General features: G+C 39.2%; 1 protein-coding gene across 1 annotated transcript in view; it reads right to left on the reverse strand.

Moving 5' to 3' along the window:
- Positions 1-25591, reverse strand: part of LOC126475209 (hexosaminidase D-like) — a 181904-nt gene that overhangs the window by 84889 nt on the left and 71424 nt on the right. The window contains exons 4-6 of the mRNA XM_050102865.1: positions 23469-23657; positions 19608-19840; positions 4146-4389 (exon numbers count right to left, since the gene is read on the reverse strand). Of these exons, the coding sequence (XP_049958822.1) occupies positions 4146-4389; positions 19608-19840; positions 23469-23657 (666 nt within the window). The remainder of the gene's footprint in view (positions 1-4145; positions 4390-19607; positions 19841-23468; positions 23658-25591) is intronic.

The raw sequence follows: 25591 nt of genomic DNA on the forward strand, positions 1-25591 counted from the left end.
GGGGAGCGAAAAAGGAGAGAAGTAAAACAAATGGGTGTGCAATTGTGGAATGAAGGCTGCGTAGTGCTGGAATGGGTATTGGGAAGGGGCTATATGGGTGAGGCCAATGACTAATGAAGGTCGAGGCCAGGAGGGTTAGGGAATGTAGGATGTGTTGCAGGAAAAGTTCACACCTACACAATTCAGAAAAGCTAGTGTTGGCGGGAAGGATCCATATAGCACAGGCTGTGAAGCATTCATTGAAATGAGGGACATTGTGTTTGGCAGTGTGTTCAGCAACAGGGTGGTCCACTTGATTCTTGGCCGCAGTTTGTAGGTGGCCATTCAAGCAGACAGACAGCCTGATGGTTGTCATGTCCACATAGAATGCAGCACAGTGGTTGCAGCTTAGCTTGTAGATCACATGACTGGTTTAACAGGTAGCCCTGCCTTTGATGGGATAGGTGATGTATGACTGGACTGGAGTAGGTGGTGGTGGAAGGATTTATGAGACAGGTCTTGCATCTAGGTCTATTACAGGGATATGAGCCATGAGGTAAGGGGTTGGCCACAGGGGTTGTGTAAGGATGGATGAGTATATTGTGAAGGTTCAGTGGACGGCGGAATACCACTGTGGGAGGGATGGGAAGGATAGAAGGCAGGACATTTCTCATTTCAGGGCACGACGAGAGATAGACAAAACCCTGGCAGAGAATGTAATTCAGCTGCTCCAGTCCTGGGTGGTACTGAGTTATGAGGGGAATGCTCTTCTGTGGCCAGACAGTGGGAGACTGGAAAGAGAAGACATGTGAGATTTGTTTCTGTACAAGGTTGGGAAGATAATTAGTCCGTGAAGGCTTCAGTGAGACCCTCGGTATATTTTGAGAGGGACTGCTCATCACCACAGATGCAATGCCCACAAGTGGCTAGGCTGTATGGAAGGGACTCAGTTGTTGAAGTGGAGGTATTGCTGGTAGTTAATGGGTCTGATATGAATGGAGGTACTGACGAAGCCATTTTTGAGGTGGTCAACATCTAGGTTGGCAGCTTGTAGGGTTAGGCTGGCAGCTTGTTGGGTTCAGTAGGAACAGGTGAAGCAAATAGGGGAGAATTTGTTGAGGTTCTGGAGGAATGTGGATAGGGTGTGCTCACCCTCGATCCAGATTGCAAAGATGTCATCAACGAATCTTAACCAGGTGAGGGGTTTAGGATTCTGGGTGTTTAGGAAGGATTGCTCTAGATGGCCCACGAATAGGTTGGCATAGGATGGTGCCATGTGGGTGCCCATAGCTGTACCCCAGATTTGTCTGTAGGTAATGCCTTCAAAGGAGAAGTAATTGTGGGCGAGGACAAAGGCCTTACTGGTCGAAAGCTTTATTTGTGACAGTCTTTTTGTTGTGCCTGTCTGCAACTCAGCTTCTCCACTGTATGGCGAGTGGCAACTTTCCGTTTCATAATATTGACACATTTTGACAGAATATTTCCAATCCATCTATTTTAGAGCTTTTCTTACTTGAAGTATCAGTACTTAAGCCATTTATATTCCAGTGCATAATATATCCTGTTTGACTCTTATCTATAGTCTCTAGCACGTTCCTTTCCAAATAATGGTTTGGCTTTGTCTTTCTTATTGCTGCATGTTTTATCGCCCCATCAGTAGTAACCAGTTTCACTTATTTTTTATAATGTGGCAAGGATCTGAGAGCATTTTCCTAAATTTTTTAGGCCTATCGTATCATGATGTAAATCACCTTTAGGAAGACACTTTGCACCTAGAAATTCTGTTGGGATCAATGTATAGACTCCTAATTTATTGCTTTGTTCTTTAATATTGCCTTTACTTCTATGCACACAGCTGTCACACTCTGACCTCCACACACAATGCCATTGATTATCACTCCAAGTCAAGTAGGTGCTTCTGACCATATGAATTAGATTCTGTGTGTGGTTAAGATTTTCTATAATGGAATATGTTCCCATATGGATAGAAACACCTGTGGGATTCCTGTTACAGCTGTCTGTTGCACTTTCTCTCAAATTTAATATGTAATTGTTGGGTCCTGATTCTTGGTTCAATATCTATTTTGCTGTTTGGTATGACGACATTTTTTTAAACAAGGAGCAACCTATTTTGAAGAATTCACTTTCAGCCTTGAGATGCTTGTTTTTGTCTTTGGTCCACTCACATTTCTTTAGCTCTTTCACAACTTCAGTTTTTCTCTCTCTTCTCTAATGGCAAAACTGAGTTGTTTCACGAGCGATGATTTATATCACTCCATGTATTTGCGGATTTGCATTTGACTACCACCAGAAATTTTTCACAAGCAAGATAGTTTTCACCTTTAAATGCAATTATATCAAAACATGTGAATAATGGAATTAAGAACCAAACATTTTTAATAATATTGGAGATTGATTCAAACATTCAAAATGCAATAAAGGCAGCAGCATATGAAACAGCAAAAGTTGGCATAAAGTTATCAAACAAAAGCACAAGGCACATGTGATGTACCAAACAAACCTTACCCCCAAGCAACTATGACAAGTACAAAAGAATAAGAATTTAATAAAAAAAAGGGGGATGTTAGGATTTCCCATCAACAACATTGTGATTGCTCCATTAACAACATGTGCCACTCCCATAATTTTTTTACAATTTCGCTTATTATACAGACTTACCTAACAGTTATTTGATGTTTATACTTGATACATTATTATGAAAAGGGAAGTTATCTTGTATAGACACCTTTTATTAACCTGACACGTTCCACATAATTACAAATTGTCATATTCATGATCTATGGGACAAGTACTAATCTAATCTAATCATATAGCAGAGATGCTGAGTTGCAGATAGGCACAACAAAAAGACTGTCATTAATAAAGCTTTTGTCCAGTAAGGTCTTCGTCAAAAGCAGACGCTGGACACACACACACACACACACACACACACACACACACACACACACACACACACACGAGAGTTGCATTTGCATGCGTAAGTGTGTGTGTGTGTGTGTGTGTGTGTGTGTGTGTGTATTTTTGATGATGGCCTTACTAGCCAAAAGCTTTATTTGTGACAGTCTTTTTGTTGTGTCTATCTGCGACTCAGCATTTCCACTGTATGGTGAGTGGCAATTTTCTTTTTCATAATATTGTTACATTCCATCCTGGATTTTCCATTGTTTGATTTATACTTGAACATGGAAGACTACGTTTGATGGGTAAAATAAATGACACCTAGGTGAAAATATTATACATAAAAAACTACACTGCCAAATCAAATCATATCCACATTGTTCATTATGAGGTGGTATTTATCTTACCTAAATTAGATAGGAAGAAGTTTCAAAAATATCTTCAACTGGTAGACAATAGCAGAGAAATGCCATAAAGAAATAGAGAACCTCCTTAGAAAACATCAAGAACTGTCTTGCAGTTCATAAACTAAACATTTTGTTTGGACCCCCTACATAGTCATCACGCAGAGATCACGATCCAATATATCAGGGTTTTTCTGTTTAACAAGTACTTACTTAACAAATGGGGAACTAATTTTCCACAGTTAAAAAGAGGTATTATGCAAATAAATAAGCAAACCGATTCTTACTTTCCTTTCCTTCATATCACTATTAATTTGTAGCAAATATTTTGTTATTTATCTAAACCCTTATTCTTTCAACAAGCAGTTCAACTACCACAGTGGCATTTTAAGAGTACATATTGCAAGACAGGTTCATATATGTTACACAAAAATGTTCACAATGAACATTTCCATTCAGCAGTTGAATGTACGTGGTGATAGTGAAACTTCCTGACAGACTACACATTAGTGTCTATTCTGCTTGAAACATGGAAAAATGCATAGTCCTGCTGGCTGACAAACAATTAAAACTGCCTGGAATTTTCAAGAGTACATTAATTTTGCTAAGAGAAACTCTTGTTAAGAATATTTATTTGGCAGTACTGTGAATCAAAACACCTGCCCTCTGCCAATTTAAATAGAGCTTACTATAGTAAAATTACCCTCTCCCTCAGAATTTTTTAATAACACCATAACATATTTGAGATATTTGCTAATTTATATACTACGAGCTGATATTACTCATCCATAGTCCTCATGTTTTATCTTTGTAAGGCATTTATATATTTTAGCATGTACTTACTTTGTGAGAGTGATGAAGAATGGCGAACGTCAAGTGGACGACGTGGCCAGTGAGACATATCCAGTAGGCGTTCACGGGCTGAAGACATTGCCACCAGTCTTTGCTGCAAAGGGTTAATGTATGTATCCAGCCACTCAGAAACAGTATGTTCATCATAAATCTCAGAAAGTGCTTTTTGAGCATCACGAGATATATATTTTAATTCTGCCAACATTCGGTCCACCTCTGCTGTTGCATGTTCCACCTGTAGAATAATAATACATCAGATTTTGTTGTTTACAGATGAGTGTGCATGATTTAATCGTCATCAAATGTTTGAGACAGACATTATCAGTGACTGCTGTACATATTTTTAAAATGATAATGGAAAATACTAGATGGTGCTGTACAAAATCAGACAATGGAAAATCCAGGATGGAATGTAACAATATAATGAAAAGGATAGCTGTTACTCGCTATATAGCATCACAGAAAGGCACAACAAAAAGACTGTTGGAAAGTTAGCTTTCGGCCAAAACGGCCTTTGTCAAAAATAGATAAAACACACAAACGCACACGCAAACATAACTCATGCACAGACGACCACAGTCTCTGGCAGCTTGGAGCTGCCAGAGAATGTGGTCATGTGTGTGTGTGTGTGTGTGTGTGTGTGTGTGTGTGTGTGTGTGTGATGTATATTTTTCACAAAGGTCCTGTTGGCCAAAAGATAACTTTCTGACAGTCTTTTTGTTGTGCCTTTCTGCGACTCAGCATCTCCGCCATATGGTGAGTAGGGACTATCCTTTTCATTAGATGGTGTTGTACATATTTTTAAAATGGTAATGGAAAATACTAATGGAAGACATTAATAGAATGAGCATAACGAAAACATTGAGAAGGGATAGGTGTGCGAGAGCACCCTTCGATGCATATGTGTGCGAATGCCCCCCCCCCCCCCCTTTCACGCCCCCAAAAATTTCTCTCCCTAAGATGCAATGCTTAAATGTTTAACTTCTTGTTTATCTCTAGGTTTAGACTCATATGGAGACAGTTTAAAGTATTCAGATTCTGAAAATAAGTTATAAAAACCTCGTACTCCTACATACCACTTAATTTTAAGTCTGGAGATCTGTACAAAATTGCAGCAACTGATTCAGAGAACAAGGTTAAATTAAATAAAAATTAGTCAGTCCAAACTCGCATCAGTTAAGACAAATTTAGCATTATTATTACTATTATTCACGTAAGAAAAACCTACATAACTAAATGCAGAATGCACAAAGATGACAATTTCATTTACTATGGCAACAAATAAGTTTAAATCTATATTTATTTCCCCTCCAATCTAAAACAAACTAGTGCAGAATTTTAATTCAAGAACTACATCTACATACATACTTCACAAGACTCCATATGGCGTATGGTGTAAGTTATCTTGCACCACTGCTACTTCCTTTACTGTTCCACTTGCAAAAAGAGTGAGGGCAAAACAACTGTGCACACACTTCCATATGAGACCCAATTTCTCTTATCTTCATGTACTTATGGAAAATGTACACTGTCAGCAGTTGAATCTTTCTGCAGTCGGCTTCAACTTCTGATCCTCTAAACTTTCTCTAAAGTGTTCCATGAAAAGAACTTCTTCTTCTTCTTCTTCTTCTTCTTCTTCTTCTTCCCATTGATTCCCACTTGAATTCAGGGAGCATTATGTAATACATACATGTTGGTCAAACCTAATGGCCTAAAATAACAAATTTAGCAGCCCACTTCTGAACTGTTTTGATGCTTTCCTTTAATCTGACCTGATGAAAAAACCAAACACTACAGCAGTATGCAATAATCTATCACACTAGTGTTCTATATGGAATCTCCTTTACAAATGAACCACACTTTTCTTACATTCTTCCAATAAACCACAGTTGACCATTAGCCTTCCCTACCACAACACTCACATGATTGTTCCATTTCAGAATGATTGGAATGGCTGCACACTCCGGAATACAATTCCGCGGAAGATTGGAATGCACATGAAAAATGCCTTCAGCAACATTTTCAAGTTTTGAAGTCGCCAATCCTAAAGTGTTTTACGACTTTGTTTCTGTCATGGATTTCTCCTTGTGTTTATCACTTTTTGTGTCAGCTAGCTCCTCTTCAGGAACCTGCCAGTCTCTCTTTTGATTAAATGTGTCAGTTGCTTTCTAATCATCATAGAAAATGTACTCATGTTTTGGCTGCTCGCAGGAGGTTCTATCATTTTCAAAAGCAGCCACAATGTCATACAGAACTTGGGCAGCAGAACTTCATGGGCTTAGTCATCATTGCCAGTTTGTTACTGAGGCCAACCAGATCTCATATGCTGAATCAATGGTTCATAATGCTATTAATACGCCTGGCCCCTGATAGTAAAGCTTGTGAGCAGTGCTTTACAATGTGAAAATCCCTCTCTCTCAGAAGTGAACATTCTCAGTCTTTTGAAGTATGTAGGGCAGCAGAAAATCAGATAGAAGCTTCATGAGAAGAGGTAACTGTCATTGCTTCCTTTCCTCCTCAGCTGCCATCAGTTGGCTCAAGAAGGGGAGAGGCGGAGGGAGGGGAAGCAAGGTTGTGGTCATGCAACTGCAGACTCCATGCCACATGGGGCTAAGCAGCAAAAGCAATCAGTGTCAAAACAGCAGCCAGTGCACCTCTCCCATCGTACCCTTAGTTTTTTGTTCAAAATGTGTGAGCTACTTGCCCAAAGCAATGGGTGATATGCAACCATTATAAAAAAGAGACATATTGCATCTGTGTGCAAGTCTCAATCTCCTTCATCAGACATAAGAATGGATGTGAACAGTGTTTCCTGTTGTAAGACTATACAGTGAGCACACATAATAAGACAGTGTGCGCCTCCATGGCTGCACTCATGAGGCCACCGCACATAGTCACAGATGAATACAGGGTTATAAATACAAAATCAAATAGTGGTAATGCAGAAGTAGGTTTAATAATAAATAAAAAAAATAGGAGCGAGGGTAAGCTAGTATGAACAGTATAGTGAATGCATTATTGTAGCCAAGACAGACACGAAGCCCACGCCTACCATAGTAGTACAAGTTTATATGCCAACTTGCTCTGCAAATGATGAAGAGATTGGAGGAATGTATGATGAGATAAAAGAAATTATTCAGATAGTGAAGGGAGACGAAAATTTAATAGTCATGGGAGACTGGAATTCGATAGTAGGAAAAGGAAGAGAAGGAAATGTAGAAGGTGAATGTGGAATGGGGGTAAGGAATGAAAGAGGAAGCTGCCTGGTAGAATTTTGCACAGAGCATAACTTAATCATAGGCAATACTTGGTTCAAGAATCATGAAAGAAGGTTGTATACATGGAAAAGGTCTGGAGACACTGGAAGCTTTCAGATAGATTATATAATGGTAAGACAGAGATTTAGGAACCAGGTTTCAAATTGTAAGACATTTCCAGGGGCAGATGTGCACTGTGATCACAACTAATTGGTTATGAACTGTTGATTAAAACTGAAGAAACTACAAAAAGGTGGGAATTTAAGTAGATGGGAACTGGATAAACTAAAAGAACCAGAGGCTGTAGAGAGTTTCAGAGAGAGCATTAGGGAACGACTGACAAGAATGGGAGAAAGAAGTACAGTAGAAGAAGAATGGGTAACTTTGAGAGACGAAACACTGAAGGCAGCAGAGGATCAAGTAGGTAAAAAGATGAGGGTTGGTAGAAATCCTTGAGTAACAGAAGAGATATAGAATTTAACAGATGAAAGGAGAAAAATATAAGAACGCAGTAAATGAAGCAGGCGAAAAGGAATACAAACGTCTCAAAAATGAGATTGACAGGAAGTGCAAAATGGCTAAGCAGGGATGGCTACAGGACAAATGTGAGGATGTAGATGCATATATCACTAGGGGTAAGATAGATACTGCCTCCAGGAAAATTAAAGAGACCTTTGGAGAAAAGAGAACCACTTGCATGAATATCAAGAGCTCAGATGGAAAACCAGTTCTAAGCAACAAATGGAAAGCAGAAAGATGGAAGGAGTATACAGAGGGTCTATACAAGGGTCATGTACTTGAGGGCAATATTATGGAAATGGAAGAGGACACAGATGAAGATGAAATGGGAGATATAGTACTGTGTGAAGAGTTTGACAGAGCACTGAAAGACCTAAGTCGAAACAAGGCCCCGGGAGTAGACAACATTCCATTAGAACTACTGATAGCCTTGGGAGAGCCAGCTATGACCAAAATCTACCATCTGGTGAGCAAGATGTATGAGACAGGTGAAATACTCTCAGACTTCAAGAAAAATATAATAATTCCAATCCCAAAGAAAGCAGGTGTTGACAGATGTGAAAATTATCAAAGCATCAGTTTAATAAGTCACGGCTGCAAAATACTAACATCAATTCTTTACAGACAAATGGAAAAACTGGTAGAAATGGACCTCGGGGAAGATCAATTTGGATTCTGTAGAAATGTTGGAACACGTGAGGTAATACTGACCCTACGACTTATCTTAGAAAATAGATTAAGGAAACGCAAACCTACGTTTCTAGCATTTGTAGAATTAGAGAAAGCTTTCGACACTGTTGACTGGAATACTCTCTTTCAAATTCTGGAGGTGGCAGGGGTAAAATACAGGGAGCGAAAGGCTATTTACAATTTGTACAGAAACAAGATAGCAGTTGTAGGAGTTGAGGGGCATGAAAGGGAAACAGTGGTTGGGAAGGGAGTAAGACAGGGTTGTAGCCCATCTCTGATGTTATTCAATCTATATATTGAGAAAGCAGTAAACGAAACAAAAGAAAAATTTGGAGTAAGTATTAAAATCCATGGAGAAGAAATAAAAACTTTGAGGTTTGCCAATGACATTGTAATTCTATCAGAGACAGCAAAGGACCTGGAAGAGCAGTTGAATGGAATGGACAATGACTTGAAAGAAGGATGTAAGATTAAATTAACAAAGCAAAATGAGGATAATGGAATGTAGTCGAATTAAGTCAGGTAATGCTGAAGGAATTAGGTTAGAAAATCAGACACTTAAAGTAGTAGATGAGTTTTACAATTTTGGAATCAAAATAACTGACGATGGTCGAAGTAGAGAGGATATAAAATGTATACTGGCAATGGCAAGGAAAGCATTTCTGAGGAAGAGAAATTTGGTAACATTGGGTATAGTTTTAAGTGTCATTGAGTATAGATTTTCTGAAAGTATTTGTATGGAGTGTAGCCATGTATGGAAGTGAAACATGGACAATAAATAGTTTAGACAAGAAGAGAATAGAAGGTTTCGAAATGTGGTGCTACAGAAGAATGCTGAAGATTAGATGGGTAGATCACATAACTACTGATGAGGTATTGAATAGAATTGGGGAGAAGAGGAGTTTGTGGCACAACTTGACTAGAAGAAGGAACTTGACTAGAAGAAGGGATTGGTTGGTAGGACATGTTCTGAGGCATCAAAGAACCACCCATTTAGAACTGGAGGGCTGTGTGGAGGGTGAAAATTGCAGAGGGAGACCAAGAGATGAATACACTAAGCAGATTCAAAAGGATGTAGGTTGCAGTAGGTAGTGGGAGATGATGAAGCTTGCACAGGATATAGTAGCAAGGAGAGCTGCATCAAACCAGTCTCTGGACTGAAGACCGCAACAACAGGTTCCTCAACAGACGAACACTTGTGGAACCTTCCACTTTGTTCACAGTGCTGCAGGCTGCCAGGTTGAAATGTAACTTAGATAATATACAGTTGAAAAAACTGTGATTTGTCCATCTTGTTTCTGAAGTCTCGCATGCTGCCATCACACCTTTACACCAGTATGTCGATGCCATTACGGCTTTGCTGCATCATACCAATGAAAAACATAGCAGGCATTTCTCAGCAAGAATGCATGCATACTACTGTAAATTTCGTCCTGAAGCAGCAGCAGGCAGCAGCTCAGTCACTTCATGCTCTCTTATGTAAAGATGTTCCTTTTCACTGGTCACCCATCTGCAAGTGTGCTTTTATTGTATTAAAGTCAAAATTACATCCAGTACTGTGCTTTGTTACTTTCAGACTGGGCTAATGGCCTGTTTTAGCCACTGACTCCTCCCAGTATGGCCTTGGGGCCATTCTCGCGCACAAACATGCAGATGGTTCTGAATGCCCTATTGTGTATGCTTCCATAACTCTGAATCAGGCCTAATAGTGCTACTTACAGATATAAAAAGAATCCCTTGCTCTTGTGTACACAATCAAAACATTTCACATTTTTATAGTTCTAAATTTCATTTAATCACTGATCACAAACCTCTAGTTTCCCTTGAAATGTTACATGTCGTTTAGGCAAACAACATTTCACATTCCTTGTGTAGTACACGGACAGATGATAATGACAGAATAATATTAAGTAGGGAGTAAGTCACCGAACATATACTGAGCATGGGTGTTTGTTTTTATATGCGTAGACACTAAACGGGAGGTGTAGAATATGAGAGAACGACAAGGTGTGACGAGAAGTAAATGAGTTCACCTACTGTGGGTAGGCCTTCTATGTTTTGGTGCCTTGACCATCAAGGAGCAATAACACTCTCCAATAATGAAACCAAAAGACAAGATTGTTTTGCGACAAATAAAATATATTGTAATCTTCGATTTCAAGTTGCACCTTTGAGGTATATGTCTTATGAAAAGTTGTATTCTACTCTAATTCATGAGTTACTCTAATGATATGTACACCCACTCAAGGAAATATATGTTTGTAAACATAATAGATGAACTTTTTCATGACATGAGTAGAAGTTATCTTCTTTTGCTATAATAACAGCTGCAAAATGTGAAGAAGTCAAGCCTTTCCTCAGCTACACACAGGATTTCAAAGGCACTGACTAGCAGCACCTCTACTTCAAGAGAATCAACTAGCATGATTGGCTTAAAAAAGTAAATATGTCAGATATTACGTTGGGTGACACCACATTTAGTGTTCCGACTCAGCTTCACCTACAAGGTGCAAGCCAGGAGCTCCATAAAGCCCTAAATCAACAAGAACAACAGTTCATTTGGTGACCATGACACAAGGTACAAGAGAATTTGATTACACAGGCACAAAAAAAAAGAGACAGAACTTTTAATAAGACTGTTGTATCAAATTTTAAAATAAACAATTTGGTATTAGTATGTGATTTTCATTATAGCTCAAATTTAAAGAAGGAAATATGCAAATTTTTTCAGCATTGTAGTAGACCTTCTAAATATCTATCATTTTGATTTGCAGCTCCTTGTATTGGCCGTGTTTGCAGTTAAAATTGTTGGATGTGAGGTCCGCCAGTTATGCAGACCTTCTAAAGTACAGAATGTACCACATACAAAAGCAGTATATCCAAGAGAACCTGACACAGGGAAAGATAAAGGATGGTATATATATATTATTAGAAAATTTAAGGCCCCAAAAACGTTCACACCGTTTAGTCCGAGTTATATTGTTTCTATATTTGTAGCTTAGTTTTCTCGAGGACAGTTTCTATCTTCTTTGACTATTCTATTATTTTTTTATTAATATTATACCTTCTACTACCACTTCTTCCAGAAATAGAGCTATTGGCAAAAAAATACAACCCCAATCACCTGCACACATAGCATATAGTGTTTATTCAATGATAATTGCATCAGTACATTTACGAAGATAGCCATGAGCTTAGTTAATAAACTTAATTATAAATTAACATTTCAAGGAATATTTTGAAGGTGTCCAATGTACATGTAGTATACAAAAAGCAAAGAATGAGAACAATTTTAGCCCTATGATCATACGATAGTAATAGAAAGTGGAGGAAATTATAGCAGTATGACACTAGCAGAGAAATGCTTTAACCCACAATATCTCTGCATAAGCTCTGAATACAGTCACCTAAATTTTCTGGAATTCAGAATAAGAAGTTACCGTGGAACTTTGATTTTATGTTCTCTAACTTTACATTGTTTTTTTCCGATTCTGTGTCATAAATTGATACCCCATGTAAAACACCTGTAAGGTCAATGCTAAAAATTGACCGATTTTACATTTCCTCCTGGAAAGTTGTACCTCCATTCTACGTTCTTACTCGACATCTCACTTGACTTTGTCCTGTTTTCTTCCTATTGACATTTGATGTGACTGAACAAGTTATAAGTGGCACAAAAGACAGACAGTTCACACTGTGGGTGGTGGCGAAGTTAAGGGAATATTTTAGGCCATTGCAGAGGAAATGCTGATGTAATCCACGATTAGCGTTGCCAACAAAATTTGCAACATTTAGCATCATCGCACAATTATGATACAACTACTGCTAAGTTGTAGCAGCAATGGAAAAACAGGGCAATCAAGACAAAGTGTTCTGGACTGAGCGAATACGTGATGAACAGGCCCAGCCACCACTTTTTCTTAGGCTACTTATAACTCTGTCTCGCCTTTTGCATGTATTTCCGATGTACTGTATTCAGAAACAATATTAGTTGTCACCCTTTTAAATTCAAACACACTGTCTTGAAGAATATGCTCAGTCAGAATCAAAGAAACACCCTTTCCCAGCTAGTGAGCTCTTATTGGCTGGAGTCTTGTTATGTCACTCAACAGCCAGCACAGCCACCACACCACAAACATTCAAAATTCCTAAAGTGGTGGAGTATAAAGCATAATAGGCACAGAAGCTATAAGTCAAAGTTGGTGTGAGAATTTTATTCTTCTCCTCCTAGGTAACAATTTTACGAACACTCATAATGTCAACCAACATAACCAAATTGCAAATCTGTAAACAAACAAGAAAGAAATCTCAAAATTTTATGTCATATAATACACCTATTAAGGAAAAAAGTGGGTTTTGCCACCAGTAATACTGTAGGGTACATAATTGAAAAGACAGTCACTTTTGTCAATGATGTACAAGTTAACTGAGCCACTTCTCAACATACTACTGTCAGAAATTGTACCTTCAATCATGCAGTTTTGAGAGTTCTTCCATTTTATGTTCACCACAAAAATATAAAAAATTTAGAGCCTACATGTTGAAATAGATTGAAAACTGTGAAATATGGTGAAACCTGCTAGATATATTGAAGGGCAAATATATCCTCTCTTCCCATTACCCACCAGGCCTCAACCTCCACTAATTTCTAGTTGCCGCCACTCATACCTCACCTGTCATTCAACAACATCTTTGCCTCTGTACTTCTGCCTCGACTGACATCTCTGCCCAAACTCTTTGCCTTTACATATGCCTGCTTGTGTCTGTATATGTGCGGATGGATATGTGTGTGTGTGTGTGTGTGTGTGTGTGTGTGTGTGTGTGTGTGTGCGCGCGCGCGCGCATGAGTGTATACCTGTCCTTTTTCCCCCCTAAGGTAAGTCTTTCCACTCCAGAGATTGGAATGACTCCTTACCCTCTCCCTTAAAACCCACATCCTTTCGTCTTTCCCTCTCCTTCCCTCTTTCCTGATGAAGCAACCGTGGGTTGCGAAAGCTTGAATTTTGAGTCTACATAGTAGAATTTACAACTTACAACAGTAGGATTGCATTGGCGGGTATTTCATGTATGATGACAACAATAGACTAACAGTTTTTTTTTATTTTTTAAGGTTTAAGTAAATGACATGTTAGTCACACCACACATTGCAGGGGAGAAGAGTCCATAGGGGTTGGAAGACAATACAAACTGATGGCATGTTAACATGCATAGCCAAATAAGACACAAAAGCTTAAGAGGTAGCAAGAGCACGAGAAGGGCTCATAACTAGTATTAAACAAGGAGTAAGTCCATGAGGAATAAATTTTAATAACAGGAGTGAAGTGCTAACGTTATGCTGGTGTACTCACAAGAAACAGCTGGAATAGAATCTCCTATATTGTCTAAATCTAGTAATTATAAGAAAGTAAAGGATAAGCTATAAGTATCAGTAAGCAGAAGCAAGATACATAAGCATGAAAAGTATGTGTACGTAGCGATAACCGATCAGAAGAGAGGAGTTAAGATATTTAGATAGAGAGCAACCAGGTAATGTCAGCAGAAAGCCACTATGAGAGAAACTTCTCATTTAGAGTAAGAAAAGATAGAAAAAGGGATCTAGTCACTATGTTAACTGATGAAGTTGAGGTGGGGCATACCCAAATAGCGGATGAGGTGTAGGAGAGGAAAAGGGTAGGGGATCCTTTGGAGGAATGGCCTATATCTTGGTCAGGTGAATCCATGGGAGGAATCACCTGCACCATTTAACGTAGGTGGGAGAGAGGTAAGGTTAGACCGACCGATCGATCGAAGTGATGGTCTATAACTTGATCAGGTGAATCCACTGAGGGAATGACCTGTACCATGTACTTCTTTAGGGAAATAATGGTACACACACATCTATAATGGTGCAGAGGTTTTACACAGTGACTGCTCTTAGAAGGAGTGTAAGTACAGTGAATACAGAAGTATGAATCTGTATAATGACTGGTGGTCATGATATAAAAGTTTGCTCCAAACTAGTTCTATAATCGAATAGACTTACCTGATAGAAAAGACAAAATGGTTGGAACAGTAATGTTCCATGCCTGTTGACTAGAGCCTGTGTTGAGATTTGACTCTAGGGACCAAACAGTAGGTATATACCCAAGAAGCGACTCCTCAGGTAATAAAATATGAGAAAGAGTAGAAGGTAACTAGCTATGTACATATAGAAGATGTAAACAAGAAACACTCAAGTATACTGGCTTGAAGGCAATGCATTGTTAAATAAAAAAAAAATAAAAATCATAAGTAAGTTTAAGAAGTTTATTAAAGTTGGATCATAATACATGTATACATTAATGTGATATCTCGCTATATATAGAGACTGGTCATTGGAGGACAATTTCTTGCATCAAGCAAAGTAAATAAGGTGGAGATACGCAAGTAGCTCAACACTGTTTAGCCCAATTTACATGAAATGAAATAACAAAACCAAAAAAAATTATCATTAAAAATTAAGTTTTATTTCCGTTTAAAGAAGGGAAACATATCAAGTGTTATTAAGTAATTAGCTGGTTATAGTTGTACGTTAATGAGAAATCATTTTTTTGAGACTGTGAGAGGTCCCAATACCTTTCCTTTAAGTGGGGGTATGTGAAGTGTTATCTGCCATTTATGTAAACAACATTTCACACTCCGTATGTAGTACAAGGAAAGATGATTGTAAGAGAATAATATCAAGTAGAAACTAAGTTGCAGAACATGTACTGGGCATGGGTGTTTGTTTGCATGTGTGCAGGGATTAAACGGAATGTGCGGCATACGAGAAAATGGCAAGGTGTGACAACAAGTAAACAGCTTCACCTTCTGCAGGTGGAGCCTTTTTCGTTTTGATGTCGCAGCTTCATGGTGGCTTGACCATCAAGGAGCAACCACTCTCTCCAAGAATGAAAACAAAAGACAAGATGGGTGTGTGACAAATCTTTGATGTCGTGTTCAGCCTTCGAGGCATATGTTGTATGAAAAGTTGTGTACTACCCCAATTCACGAGTCACTCTATGATTTACACACCCATTCAAGAAAATATATGTTTGTAAAAGTAGTGGACGTGCTTGTGCTTTTTTGTGATATGAGTAGAAGTTATCTTATTTTGCCTGAATAACAGCTGCAGAATATAAAGAAGTCGAGCCTTTCTTTGGCTACCCATAGGACTTCAGAAGCACTGATTAGCAGGACCTTTACTTCAAAAGAATGAACTATGGAGACCCGATTAAAAAAAGGGTAAATACATCAGATATCGTGTTGGGTGACAGATCTCATCAAGTGTTCCGACTCAGCATCAACTGCAAGGAGCGAGCCAGCAGCTACATAAAACTTAAAACATGGAGGGAAACACTTCACTTCACCCTTTTCCGTCCTTCAGCATCTTTACTGGAAAAAGCAGCCCATCGCTTGCAATACTAGGCTCTGTTTTTGTCACGCTATAGGTGTGAGATTCATTTCCAACCAACAGCACATCATGCTAATGCGGATGCTCTTCCTCGATTACCAAATGGCCCTGATCCAGCATTTGATCAGAATTAACTCTTGTGTTACCATTTAGACATCGAAGCCCAAAACACTGTGGACTGTTTTTCCCTTACCAGTTCCTGGATTTCAGCAGCTGTCATGGCTGATCCTATCTTACGTCAGATTGTTCAATTTCTTCAACACGGCTGGCCAGATAAACAACTGTGTTGAGAATTGGTCCCTTGTGTAGTTATGCTCTCCGTCACTTCTTATCAGTACTTGATGGGGTGTTAGTGATGACTACTGAAGAGTCGGTACTCAAGGTTGTGATCCCATCTGCATTGTGGCAGATGTCATGCACCTTATCTAACCAAACCATTGTGGCGTTTTTTGTACAAAATTGCTGGCCCGCAACCACGTGTTTTGGCTGGGTATTGACAATCTAATCACATGTGTTGTGTCACCCTGTCATAGTGCATCACCCACCAAGCAGCACCACAGGCCACTCTTTCCCCATGGCCTGCCCTCCAGTGCCCCTGGGAATGTATTCAAGCTCATTTTGTGGTTCTCTTCCTTAACTCCTTCTTGTAAGTAGTTGATACTTTCTCAAAATTTCCTTATGTGCTTCACCACCCATCCTCACCCATATTCGCTTGTGAGAGGCAACAACCCACAGTTTGTGTCTCCAGATTTTGAAGATTTTTGTAAAAAAGAGTGGCATCTGGCATGTTATGACCCCTCCCTTTCATCTTCAGTCCCACAGTGAGGTAGACCAGTTGAAAAAAATATATCATTCAATCTTTTCCAGAGGAAGTCCTCAATAGCTTCTTGAGTTCATGTACACTCACTCAAGTCAGGAACGGTAGCCCAGCAGAGCTGCTTCACGGCTACTACTACTACTACTACTACTACTACTATTACTACTACTAGTTCTACTATTGGAGTTGGGTTGTTTGGGGGGAAGAGACCAAACAGCGAGGTCATCGTCTCATCGGATTAGGGAAGGACGGGGAAGGGAGTCGGCCATGCCCTTTCAGTGGAACCATCCTGGCATTTACCTTGAGTGATTTAGGGAAATCACGGAAAACCTAAATCAGAATGGCCGGACGCAGGATTGAACCGCCGTAGTCCTGAATGCGAGTCCAGTGTGCTAACCACTGCGCCACCTCGCTCGGTTTCACGGCCACAAGCCCCATACACTGCTCCATCTGCTCAGGCCAATGCCTGGCCACCTGCTGACACCCACCTCACAGCAGTTCTGTCCAGGCTCTGCTCTATGGGACTGAGGATTTGGCCGGCACCCTAAGTGGATACCAGCGGTTGTCCATCACTGCCGATGACAAGGCCTCTGTGATATGCACACCTCCGATGGCTGGATATCACAACTTTATGACCAGCTCTGCCCATGTGTGACCAACCACAAACCAGAGAACCCTCCGCCCTCACAATTGCTTCCAACATTTTAGACCACATTATCCTGTGATGGCACAAAATCTGCTCTGACAGTCATCCTCTTCCGATAAAGACATGAACATCTTCACAATAAACACTTTTCTCCATGGGGGAAGAAGTTGTGTAACCCTGTAGAGTAAGTGCACTTAATCAAACAGCAAACACCTCAATGACTGGCCTAAAGAGGTTGCACACAGACAGCACACCAAACACTGCACCTTGTGCAAAACAGCCGTATACAAGTTGGCGCTGGGCCCTCAGCCAGACTAATGTTTATGTGACAATTTTGTGCTCAACTATTAGACTGTGCTTCAATGTATTCTTTGGTTAACCCTGTGGTTGTTCTGATTCCTACTTAATGCAGTGTCTTAGTGTTACTCAAATGATGATATTCTTGTGAAACCGACATGTAAGAAATCAAATCAATCATCAATGAAGTCAGCTTATCACTTACAAAAGAACTGAATGAGCCAGCTATTCCTTGCTAACAATCTCGCCAGAGCCTTTACTGACAGAAAAGATTATGTCCGGCTAGTTCAGAAACAAATTCACTGTGCCATTTCTTCCATAACACCAAAACCCTGTCACCACAGCAAAACAGATTTCAACCAGTATTTCCTCTTTCACTGTGGCTGAAACAACACCATTCTATGTCCTAAGGGAAATAACATACTACCAAAAATCCTGCCCTCACCCCTTACAATGGCATTTCTTCATACAACCTGGTTTTGTCTTTCTTGCTTCAATTTCAGCATGCCGCAAGTACGTGGATGACCCTGGTTCACGACTTACATAGTTAACATACGACTGAAAGTTACCCAGCAGCAGATTTTCATATCACTGTCTCTATTTTGGTTATTGTTTTGTTTATTACTTCACTGTTAACACTTTTTTAATTTCATAAGGCTTTCACTTCTTGCTTCCCTTGAATCTAATCTAAGCCACACACATTCAAAGATATTCAGGTGATGTAAAAGTTTTTTGAGCATTTAGCTGTGAATCAACAGGAATTGCCACTGCTAATCAATCAGTAAAACTCACCTCCCAATTACTGAACACGATGCACACCACAATACCAACAACTTCCGCAGCAACTTCAATCCCTGTGCCATTTGAATCTACCATTCCAGCTCAAGTGCCACTGAAATTTGAAGGTGGAAAATGTCACTCCAAAATATCTTCAAAAATGGTTCAAATGGCTCTGAGCACTATGTGACTTAACATCTGAGGTCATCAGTCCCATAGAACTTAGAACTACTTAAACCTAACTAACCTAAAGACATCATACACATCCATGACCGAGGCAGGATTCGAACCTGCGACCGTAGCAGTTGCGTGGTTCCAGACTGTAGCGCCTAGAACCGCTCGGCCACCCCGGCCGGCAGCACATCTTCCATCCATCCCTGACCTAAACTTGATACAGTTTCCTTATCACACATTAGCTAATCACCTTCACACTTCCTTGCTATCATGCATTCATTTCTTGTTTTATTCTGACACTCCCCCCCCCCCCCCCCACTCTCTCTCTCTCTCTCTCTCTCTCTCTCTCTCTCTCTCACCCCCCCCCCCCCACCTCCACCCACCCACCCACTTACAGTTTACCCACACAGTTGTGTAATTATTTCCAAAGAGTTAACCTACAGTTTGCAACTACTGTGAGTCATTTCCCGCCTCCCAGCCCTCTGCCCCTCCCCGTTGCCTCCATGATTTCTTTTCCCATCACATCCATCAGCCTGGAGACAGTCCAAACAGTCAGTATTGCCAAGGTGAGATGAGGTGAAGTAGGTAGGTACGTAGGTGTAGGTGTAGGTGTAGGTGTAGGTGTGTGTGTGTGTGTGTGTGTGTGTGTGTGTGTGTGTGTGTGTGTGTGTGCTGTTGTTGATGAAAAGTAAGCAATGTGGAAACAATTTCCTATAATGAAAGAAAATCTTCTGGCACAAAACAAAGGCAATAAAAGCATAATGTATATCATGCAATGCAACTATCCCACTAGACAATGCACTATGGTGGAAAATTCTCCACTTATAAAGCTAAAAAGAGTCTACATACAGTGCGAGTACTTTACATGTGAGGGGCTTGAAAATCCTTTCTGAATGTTGTACGGTGATAACCATCCCACAGCTGTTGGATCTGAGGCAACTCTTTCCAGATTTTGTTTTAAAGCAAATACACGTTCTGCAACATCCAGAACACCAGATCCAGTGAAACTGCAACGTGACTTGCCAGTACCAGGTTGCATAGGCAGTGGGGGCTCACAATGCAAAGTCTCCATTGCATGCCATGACGGACTTGTCATATCTGAAAGGAAACTGACAATGAAAGATCTGATAATTACACAAGACACTTTTGAGTTAGATGTAACAATACTTCTTAATCTCAAAATAAATCATGCTAATCCGCACTGTCCCAGAAACATTGTTATCCACTTTATGTAATGAAGCCTTATTTCTACAATAACTCCCCAACATAATTTACACACTCGAACACTACTAATTGCTGAAAATGCTACCTCAATAAAGAAAGCCCCATCTAAAATCACTCTCTAAGCTGATCAATTGGTTTGTCTGACAACAAATTACTACTTCTTTAAATTTCAAGTTTTTCCATGAAGTATATTTTAAAGAGCTTGTACATTAACCTTATATAGAAACAGCATAGGTAAAGAAGGAGATAGAAAGTTTCCGAGATATTGCTACAGCTTAGAAATACAGCTTTGGCAGCAGTCATGTGAGTTTAGAGGTGTTCAATGTTCCCAAAAGGTCAAGAATTTCTTTGTGTTTTCCTCCAATTCATGATTTGGGAACAAGCACCCAATTTGAACACACTTGAGATCACTATAGCTCAGAAGAAAGTTCAGTGAAAGAGTGAAGATAACAATAAGGAGCTTGTACAAAATAAACAGTGAAAAAAAGCCTTTTCCTGACTTCTGCACACTAAACTCATCCCTCCACACAAATGTTCTCTGGGATCTGAATCTGAAAACAGTAATTTGCTCAGTCATTGTAGTCTTAGTAGTTAGATACTGAGAGATGAAAGACTGTTGCAGGTCTAAGTGCTGTGGGCTAAATCAGGATTGAGACTGTGTCACAGGGACCTAAAAATCAGGAAAAAAAGGTTGTTTATGCAAGGTCAATTGAATCTTTCATTTTCTATGAATCTTTTATTAGGTACATAATAAAATTTAATAATGTATTATTTATGTTTAAATTCACTTAAGAAAGACTGCATGAAATTCAGTCACTGTTTACTTTCCAACCACCAAATCTCTCTGAATACTTAGTATCGTATTATGGACAAGTTCTACAATGATCAATAGAGCAAATACAAAATAAAAATGAAAAAAAGTCTTCAAGACATGAAAAAATATTTTGGATTCCGTAAAATACATATAATTTTGCTACATTACTCCCATGAGCTGTTGAATACGAAACTGTTAGTGATCATAATTTGCAACTTGACCTATGTAACATAATCGCTTCTCAAGGACATGATTTATCATCTCACTCTTCGAACTTCTTCCCTTCAAGCATCAGCCTACAAAAAAGATGTATTTTCCACATGTAATTCCTGGCTGTTACTTGTATTCTACATCCGGACATCCTTTGTGGAAGCTGATGTCACCTTCAGTTGTCTATTTTTGCTCTACTTTGAAGTAAATCCACTTTAAGTCTCTCCCTTCCAATACCCACATCATCATCATCATCATCCTCGTCGTCGTCGTCGTCATCGTCGTCGTCGTCGTCGTCGTCGTCATCATCATCTCTAACATTATATATCTCAAGCATTCCCTTGAAAATTTCCATTAGCCTGTCTAGTTTTAAGTAAGTTTATTGGAATAAGAGAGAACTGTGAAGGTGGTTTGATGAACCTTCTGCGACGCACTTAAACATGATTTCCGTCCAAATGTCTGTGTGTGTGTGCTCCTTTTTCTGATTTCTGAGCTTCAAATGATTCTAAATTTGTCTGTGTTTTATCCAGATATGTATTATTCCTTTATGAAGTATAATTTCACACAAATTTCAAATATTTTATTTGCATTATAATTTCACCTTTAGTAAGCAGTTTTACTTCATATTTTCCTTTAAATGTTGTTGTTTTTGTCTAGCTGACAGAATTTTTAAAACAATATGCACATCTACTCTTAATCAAGATAAAGTTATCTTAATTATTCTGCATAAAGGTGTGGTAGCATGTCTGCTTACACCCCAACCACAGCCACAGAATTTGTATTTGGCACTACCAGTGAGAGATCGAAACAAGAATGCCGGCCTCACTTGCTGCCAGCACTGCTGCCGCCCTAATGGGTCAGGCTGCATATCACCACTGCATCCCTGCTCTTTCTTGCATCTTTCATGGTCATGAAGACCCAACTTGCTGATTAGGACTGTTCTACGATTTTGCTATAATGAACTTTGCCTATTACCAATCTCGACCTGGACTGTTCTTCCTCTGCTTAATGTCCCGTGTATGTGTAATCCTGGTGATAAGTCACTGCAACTACATTTTCCTGTGTAATCTGTTGGTGTAAGAAAAAAAACTGTACATACCACAAAAGGAATACTCGCAGAGACAGAGTATGATATGTACTGATTCGTTTCCTTGTTATATTCTTCAGATGAATTCCATATTTAAAAGTTCTTTGTAGGATATTGATTATTTTTTCTTTAGTACAGTCCTGTTCCCTTTAACCAACTACTTTCAGGACTTTTCTTTAGTTGAGAATTTACTATCCCCTCAGAATTTCAAGTTCATTTTTCAACATTCCTTATTTTGTCAATCTACCACTTCTCAACATGTTTTTTTTTTTTTTTTTTTTTTCTTTTATCACCTTTTTCCACCAATGCCTTAATGCTACTCGGTGGTTATGTTTTGTACAGATCCATGCATATGCTTTGCAGTCCATTATACGGTCACAATCTGTACCACCATGATTCAGTCCTTTTCAAATATAGCATTTTCTGTTCCGCTCTGTGAAGAGTGTCAGCTGTAACTTGAGGCACCTTTCACCAAAATTTCAGAGCTTGCTCTCCTATGTCACTTCCTTCTCATAGTCTACATTCTTTGTAATTCTTCCTTTTTCTTCCTCCAGAAATAAAGCATTTCCGTCACCCAAAATTACTGACCTTTCTCAAAACATTCAATAGCCAAGATTGCATAAATATTTCTTTATTTAAAACAACTGGTTTCAACAGACTTTGCTGTCATCTTCAGGTCCTAAAAGCTCTTTTTGTTATGGAACGTGTTCATTTTACACTGGATCTCATGCCAAGTTGCCACATGGATAAAAATCAGTACGTGACAACTTAGTGTGATGTCTAATGTAAAATGAACACATTTCATAACAAAAAGATTTTTTAAGCCCTGAAGATGAGAGCAAAGTCTATCGGAACCAGTTGTTTCAAACAAAAATATTTATGCACTCTTGGCTTTTGAATGTTTTTAGCAAGTAAAACAGATCACTCCTTTGGTCTTCTCAAAATGAGAAAATTCAATCATAATGACGTTTCATATTCTTCCATCTGTTTTATTAGCCATTAGTTCTGCTTATACTTTCTCCATGTGGTTGATCTTGTGAGTTGCACATATGCAAATTATTTTTTTCCCAGCTCTGAACACAATAAGTTCATTACTGCACAACACACAGTGAGTTAGTTTATACACCTATTCAAGTTTGCTAACACACGCCTCTTGCACTACAGCCACAGGACCAGAAGTCTCTTTCTTCTTTGATTTTACTTTTCTGATCATAAAGAACTTCACCTAATCCATGCCTCTTTGAGGATTTTCTAACTTCTATCAGACAAACATCTAACATTCCAAACTCTTATGAACAGAACAGTACTTTAACACATTTTACTCCAGAAAACCATTATTTGGCAATCCCCACTTAGAGACTGAGGTGGAACTACTTTTGTTAGTTACTTACCTTTGTCATTTGATGTAACGTATGTCAAACAGGTTGCTAGTGATGGGAGTCCAGCAGGCAATAGTTCACACAACACAGAAAAATGATCATATCGTTGCCATCCCGTTATCATCAAGCCACGAAATTTGAGTTGTGAAGAATATGTTGTAAATATATCAATCCAGGCACGATGGTTATCCAAATGGTAACCTGACAGAAAGAAAGGTCATCTTAAAGGGATATATAAAGTAAAATAGTTCTTTGATATAATGCAATATACACTTGGAACTCTATTTGAAATAACATTTCACAAACTCTTATTGATTGAAGTTTAATGTATTTTAATGATAAGAAGAACAAACACAGCAGAGCACAGGAAATCAGTATCAACAACCCTCCTCCATATCCCATTCAAGAACGATGCAATGGAAAATGACTGCGTGAACACTTCTGTTTGTGTTCCTAACTCTTCACTTACCCCTCTGCCCTGCACCAAGTATGTAAAGTAGGATCAGACATTAATGTTTTCAGAAATTATAGATCCAAAACAATGGTCTGAATGAGTCTGAACTGAGAGGATGTGTGGAAGGATGTACCAGATATAGCTGATTAACACAGCAGAGAGACAGTGAACATGTAAGGCCACTCTTGCATACCTGGGAAGGTCAGAGGAGTATAATGCTCAGAGAAGACAACTGTGAAGTCACTCATGACAGTGCCACTAAAGCAGAGTTATTAAACATGGTTTTCCGAAACTCCTTCACCAAAGAAGATGAAGTAAATATTCCTGAATTCCAATCATGAACAACTGCCAAGATGAGAAACATAGAAGTAGATATCCTCGGTGTAACAAAGCAGCTTAAATCACTTAATAAAGGCAAGGCCTCCGGTCCAGATTGTGTACTAGTCAGGTTCCTCTCAGAGTATACTGATAAAATAGCTCCATATTTAGCAATTATATACAACCACTCGCTCACAGAAAGATACGTACCTAAAGACTGGAAAATTGCTCAAGTCACACCAATACCCAAAAAGGGAAGTAGGAGTAATCCGCTGAATTACAGGCCTATATCACTAATGTCGATTTGCAGTAGGGTTTTAGAACATATACTGTATTCGAACATTATGAAGTACCTCGAAGAAAACGATTTATTGACATATAGTCAGCAAGGATTCCGAAAATATCGTTCTTGTGAAGCACAACCAGCTCTTTATACTCATGAAGTAATAAGTGCTATCGACAGGAGATGTCAAATTGATTCCATGTTTTTAGATTTCCAGAAGGCTTTCGACACCGTTCCTCACAAGCGTCTTCTAACCAAACTACGTGCCTACGGACTATTGCCTCAGTTGTGCGACTGGATTCATGATTTCCTGTCAGAAAGGTCACAGTTCATAGTAATAGACGGAAAGTCACCGAGGAAAACGGAAGTAATATCTGGCGTCCCCCAAGGAAGTGTTATAGGCCCTCTATTGTTCCTGATCTATATTAACGACGTAGGTGACAATCTGAGTAGCCGTCTTAGATTGTTTGCAGATGATACTGTCATTTAGCATCTTAGAAGTCACCATATGATCAAAACGACTTGCAACATGATTTAGATAAGACATCTGTATAGTGTGGAAAGTGGCAATTGACCCTGAACAAAGAAAAGTGCGAAGCTATTCACATGAGTACTAAAAGAAATCAGCTAAATTTTGATTACGCGATAAGTCACACAAATCTGAGGGCTGTAAATTCAACTAAATACTTAGGGATTACAATTACAAATAACCTAAATTGGAACGATCACATAGATAATATTGTGGGTAGAGCAAAACAAAGACTGTGATTCATTGGCAGAACACTTAGAAGGTGCAATAGGTCTACCGAAGAGACTGCTTACACTACGCTTGTCCGCCCTATTCTGGAGTACTGCTGTGCAGTGTGGGATCCACATCAGGTGGGACTGACGGATGACATCGAAAAAGTACAAAGAAGAGCAGCTCGTTTTGTATTATCACGAAATAGGGGAGATAGTGTCACAGACATGATACGTGAATTGGAGTGACAATAATTAAAACAAAGGCTTTTTCATTGCGACGGGATATTCTCATGAAATTTCAATCATCAGTTTTCTCCTCCAATTGTGAAAACATTCTGT

This window comes from Schistocerca serialis, chromosome 4 (assembly GCF_023864345.2).
Source record: "Schistocerca serialis cubense isolate TAMUIC-IGC-003099 chromosome 4, iqSchSeri2.2, whole genome shotgun sequence".
Taxonomy (NCBI): domain Eukaryota; kingdom Metazoa; phylum Arthropoda; class Insecta; order Orthoptera; family Acrididae; genus Schistocerca; species Schistocerca serialis.